This window comes from Microcebus murinus, chromosome 9 (genome assembly GCF_040939455.1).
Source record: "Microcebus murinus isolate Inina chromosome 9, M.murinus_Inina_mat1.0, whole genome shotgun sequence".
Taxonomy (NCBI): Eukaryota; Metazoa; Chordata; class Mammalia; order Primates; family Cheirogaleidae; genus Microcebus; species Microcebus murinus.
Window position 1 is genome coordinate 21,130,562 of NC_134112.1, and position 6,118 is coordinate 21,136,679.

Consider the following 6,118-nt stretch of genomic DNA (forward strand, 5'->3'; position numbering starts at 1 on the left):
CTCTGTTTGACTTGAAACTTGGTCATTGTAGAAAAATCAGAAAGTGTAAACAACCAAAAAGAGATAAAATGGCCATGTTTATACTACTCAGAGATAAACATTCTATGACTGAAATGTATATTCTTCCAGATTTTCCTATGCACATATTTATATATTTTATGGTAATGAGATTAGATGACATGGACTGTTTTGCTTTTCTTCATTTAACAGTATTACACGAATCTCTATTTTTGCTCATAGCCATCTATATCATCTTTCCATAGTGTTACAGTAGAATATTTTAAGGATGTCCCAGGATTTAACCAATTTCTTGACTGTCCATTTAAGATGTTTCTAATCTTTGGCTTGATGATGAGCACCACGCATTTCCTGTTACTGGAACAGATTTGCAGAGCTGGTTTTTTGCAAGGGCAGCCTCAGTGATTTGGCAGAGGTGTCCCCTACCTCTGGTTCTTCCAGCTGACCCAGAGTGGAGTGGCCTCCCATGACAGCAAGTGAGCACCCTCTGCCTCTCCATACACTTTACCTAATTATCATATCTCACCTGCTTTGGATCATCATTTAACTAGTTTTCACCTTTATTCATGTTCACCTTATCTCACTGTCCACTTTCCAGCAGAACCAAGCAGGGGTGATGTGGAGTGGAGGGAGGAAGAATCATTCAATCAGGACTGCATAGGTTTGCAGATCAGATGATATACTTCATTATCATCTGAAGTCCATACTTTATCCAGATTTTCCTAGTTGTTACCCAGTGTCGTTTTTGTGTTCCAGGATCCCATCCAGGACAACACATTGCAATTAGTCATCATCTCCCCTTAGGCTGTGACAGTTTCTCAGACTTGCCTTGTTTGGGGGGACCTGGACAGTTTTGAGGAATATTGGTCAGTAATTTTGTAGAATATCCCTCAACTGGGATTCATTTGATATATTTTTTTCATTATCAGAATAGGGTTATATATGTTGGAGAGGAAGACCACAGAGGTAAACTTCTATTTTCATTACAAAATATTAATTTTCATCACATAATATCAAGGGTACCTATTATAGACACAACTTATTGCTATTGATGTCACCCTTGATCTCATTCATGAGGTCATGTTTATTACATTTCTCCATTATAAAGTTAGTCTTTTGTCCCCTTTCTAGACTGTACTTTCTGGAAGGATGTCACTGTCCAGCCCACACTAAGGGCTCCTCCTCCTTGAGGGAGGGATATCTACATAAATTATTTGTAATTCTTCTGCATAAGATTATCTGTCTATTTTCCTACAATGATTGATTTATTCAGTCATTTATTTATATCAATGTGGGCTAATGGATATTTATTTTACACTTTGGTTTATAATCCAACATGTCCTTACTTATTTTGTTGCTCAAATTGTTTCAATTTTGGACATTTGGTAGATCTTTCATTCAGGAATCCTTTGTCTATCATTGTATTTGTTTGTTTGTTTTTGAACACTTTTTCATTTTCATTTGAGCACATATCCTAGGTGCATCTTATATATTTTGTTCCCTAGTCTTAAAAACAGTCATTTCTATAAGGAGCCCTGGTTTTTTGTTGGAGAATGCTATTAGAAACCAAGGTCTGGGCACTAAAATGTGTTTATTGCCACTGAAGCTTCTAGGTCTGTAGCTAATTCATTGCTTCTAAACCCTTTCAGCTGATAGAGCAAGGAAATATACATCTTTATGCTAACTCAGGCATATGAGCATATCTATAAATATTTTTATATATAATCTATACCTGTATTAAGCTAAATATGAATTCATATTGATGTCTCCAATGTTAACCCATTACCACGTGGATCATCTTACCCTACTCCTTTTGCTTATCTGAAAACTCCCATACCAATAGTTCTTATCACCCACTCTTCACTTACATAATTTTTCAATTCCAGTATAAATGTAAAGTGGTATTAGAATTGCTAACCTGTACCTTCATGGGAAATAACTGTGTCGACTAGAACACAGTGCTTGTATACAGTTTTTTTGGCCTTTAGTCTTACAGATTCTACTCATATGAAAAGTTATTTAAGTGAGCTTCTAGTTCTCTACCCTCTTCAATGAGGTTGTTTCCTACATTTGCAGTGCATTTAGATTGGTCTTGTTAATAGTTTGCATTCCATTCTGGGATTCCTCCAACCTCTTAAATAGTTTTTTTTTTTTTTAATTTGCATACATTAAGTTTCACTTCTTGTGCTATAAAGTTCTATGAGTGTTGATAAATGAGTGGTGTCATATATCTACTACTACAGTATCCAGTGTGGCATGGAATAGTTTCAATTCCCTACAATTCCTCTGTGCTTCATCTGTTTGGCCCTCACTTCTCCCTCCAACCCCTGGAAATTGCTGATCTTTTTATCATCTCTATAGTTTTGTCCTTTTATGAATGTCATTTACTGTAATCATATGGTATGTAGACTTTACAGACAGACTTCTTTCACTTAGCAATGTGTTTACCATTCATCCATGTCTTTGTGTGCCTTGGTAGTTCATTTCTTTTTTTTTTATCACAATGAATAATATTCCATTGTATAGACATACTACAATTTGTTTTTCCATTCAACCATGGAAGGAGATCTTGGTTGCTTCTGGTTTTTGGCACTTACAAATAAAGCTTCTATAAAAATTCATGTGCAGGTTTTTATGTGGACATAATTTTTTAATCACTTGGGTAAATATCTAGGAGCACCGTTGCTGCATTGTATGGTAAGACTATGTCTAGCTTCATAAGAATCTGTCAAACTGTCTTCCAAAGTGGCTGTACCATTTTTCATTCCCAGCAAGAATGAGGATTCCTGTGGCTCTGCATCCTCACCAGCAATTGGTATTGTCATTTTTTTTGGGGGGGAGGGGATTTTAGCATTATATACGTATGTAGTAGTATATCATTGTTGTTTTAATTTGCAATTGCCTAATGACAAAAATTGTTGAGCATATTTTGCTATGCTCATTTGACATATGTATCTTCTTTGGTGAGAAGTCTGTTAAGATCTTTTGCCCATTTTTAAATCGGATTGTTTGTTTCCTTTTAAGAATTCCTTTTATATTTGGATAGAAGACCTTTACATGTGTTTGGCAAATATTTTCTCACTGTTGTGCTTTTTTTTTAGCACGTCAGGATCGAGCATCACTTTCCAACATGAAAAGCTTACATATAATGCTACTCCCGTTAATGATGTGGCTCTGTTTACACTGTTTGCTTTGCTGTTCCCAAGCGTGACCCCTATGTTCCCTCTTACTTTCTTAACCCCATCCACTCATTGTCAAAAAACCATAACATACTGGGGTCTTTATTTATTTTAAGTGAATGACCAAGGTGATGATTTGCTTATTCATCTATCTCCCATGAAGTTCCGGGTAAGAATGCTACCTTGTGTGTTTTCTTGTTTTGAAGGAAACAAACAGGGCAAGGGGAAGTTGCTCGCAATATTTAGGTTGTGCCATGTCACTGGTGAGGCTAACAGTTGTCTGTCTTCCTTTCCATGGCCTCCAGTCATCAAGCCTCCTTTACGTCATTTCAAACGTCCTGCGTACGCATCTAGCTCCTACGCACCTTCAGTTCCAAAGAAAACTGATGATCACCCCGCAAGGTACAAGATGCTGGATCAGAGGATCAAAATGAAAAAGATCCAGAACATCTCACATAACTGGAACAGAAAATAAATCAAGGCAAAGAAGAGGAGAGAAGGAGGCCCACCTGGGTGCCTCCCAGCACTCATTGGCCACAGCAGGATGCGGGCAGGTACCATCGTGGTTGGCTCCACTTAAGGCAAAATGAAAGCCTTGGTGATTTTCCCCTTTGTCGTTCTTTTATAGACTCATCAGTCTTCGGATTTGAGGTCGATCCAGACTCCAGCAACAAACTAGTAAGAGGGTTGTTTCAAGTGGCTTTTATGGTATAGATCTTTAGAAGTCTAAATTGGACCAAAATTAAAATGGTACAAACTATTCACAAAAAATAAAATACTTCCCAGTGCTACTTTTTTCATCCTTAAAAGTTGAAGTGCCCCAATAATAACACTGGATTTAATAATCACCATATTTAAGAAATGCACTTCTAAAAACATCTGTTTCAATTTTAAATGTACCTATTTAAATTTTAAATAGGTGTATTTAAAATTCAAGTAAAGGTAACATTTGAAGTGAATGCATTCAAAACAAAAGTTTTGCTTCTGACTGTAACAATCTTAACAGGAAGAGAAGACTGATGAATTCCGTTCATGGATATTTCAGAATTCAGGCTTTACAAAGTAGATCCAAGCTAAAAAAAAAAAAAGAGAGAGAGAGACTTTTTTGGTTTTTAATCACATGGTTTGTACCCAATAGCCTCAGTGTACCTTTAAGAATTTGAGACTTTTTAGGAAATGCATTTGTCAGCTTTCCTCTAATCCCTTACTTCCACCCACAGTAGAAGATGCTAAAAATCATACCTTAAAGACTCTGGATTTGAGATTCACCAAGGAGAGGTCAGTTGGGTTTTGTGGTCCTGGGACAAGTGGGTATAAAATGCAGAACCTAGTTTTAATTCCTTATTTCCAGATTTTTCTACATTACTTTAGAGATGCCTTTAAGTTAAATTTTAGATCATCTCAGCAGACCACATATCTAATGCCTTTGGGGATCCCAATTGCACCTGTCTTCACGGTGGTGTCTTTAACCCTTCTGTCTCTTTCCCCACAGTTTTTACTTTGAGACTAAAATCACAGAAATGGGAAGGAAATAGCTTTCAATGCCTTTAGAAATAGCCTGAGACAGCGAAGAAGCTAGGATTGTTGTCATGCAGTTCTGATCTTCATCCTGTTCTGTCTAAAACTAATTGTAGGTTGTTGGCCTGATTGTATAGTTATTTAAAGCCTTGGTTTGCCTAACCAGAAAGTGGAATTGATAATACCCACTGTGCATTTGGCATGAAGATTAGTGATAATGTAGGTTTAGATTGCTATTGCTGCATCTGGACAGTAGCAGGTACATGACAGTAGCTAAGAGCATTTCACATTCAGGACAAACTCTCCAGGGCAGCTCCACAAAGAAGGAGCTACTTGTTCCTTGATGGCCACAACCTTCAAGGCTTGATTGTAAAAGGTTTCCCATTCTCTCCTCTAATTTCTCACAGTTCGCTTCCAATTACTGCAGTTATTCAAGTTGAGCAAGCTCCAGAGTTTAGTGCCCATCATGCTATTGAGCAGTTTATTTATAATGTGCTTTTTGAGGTTATTTCAGGGAAATTTAATTGCTTTACAAAAAGAAAAATCACTGTGACTTTTTGTTAGGGGAGGCAATTGTAATTCTTAGCTCCCTGCCTGGTGTCTGGACAAGAAGACCCTTCTGCAAGCTGAGTGTCTTTTCCATCTGCATTAGGTCAACGCAACAGGCAATTCCTACCTGTTTGCTTACAGATGCTTTAGTGCGTGTGGCATGGAGCCATTTGGCTCCACGGCTAGGAGGCCTGTGGGTAGTGGCCTCCTCAAGTGATACTCCTCATCAATCTCTTGATACGTTCAGCCTTAGATATTGAGACTTCAGTGTGGCTGTGCTTTCTTGGCTGTGCTTCATGATATTGGAAGCCATGTTCCTGGGGGAGAAAGTTGGCACCTTCTGTATTCCTTTCTCCTGAGATGTGATTTTTCAATCTTTGCTAATGGTGTAACTGAGCAAATGTACAGATGTTGAGATTCTGCACTGCTTGTGAAATGCCTACCATGTGTTTGGCATGATGGATTTGTATAGAAATGCAGATTATATTCTTATAGTAAATAAAAAGATGCTTTTAACAGACTTTCTTGTGTGTGAGTCATCTTTTTCGTCTCCGGAATTCTGGGTTTCATCTGAAAAAAGTTAGAATTCATCTCAGTTTGATGCTGTTCCTCTCTGAATATCTTGTCAAAGTGAACAGTATAACTTACCCTTTTCAATTTGCTTCCTTATTGGGTAGGTGATTGCTTTTTTAAAAAAAAAGATTTTCTTTAAAAAAGCTTTTTTTTAAAAAAAAAGGATCTGTAGCAATCCTCCTCCCTACAGAGTCAATAAATTAATTTGTTAATATGAATAAGCCACAATAGGGGTTAGTCAGAAGGTGAACACCTATGTCATTAACTCAGTTTATATCATT

The 6,118-nt window shown here is 37.2% G+C and overlaps 1 protein-coding gene across 2 annotated transcripts in view; it reads left to right on the forward strand.

The window, feature by feature from the left end:
* The window catches only part of PDE1C (phosphodiesterase 1C), a 521,012-nt gene extending 515,247 nt beyond the window's left edge, over positions 1-5,765 (forward strand). For both annotated transcript variants that reach the window (XM_076006325.1, XM_012779005.2), the window contains one exon: positions 3,503-5,765. In XM_076006325.1, coding sequence (XP_075862440.1) covers positions 3,503-3,672 — 170 coding nt within the window. In that variant the 3' untranslated portion in view covers positions 3,673-5,765. The remainder of the gene's footprint in view (positions 1-3,502) is intronic.
* The last annotated feature ends 353 nt before the right edge of the window (positions 5,766-6,118 follow it).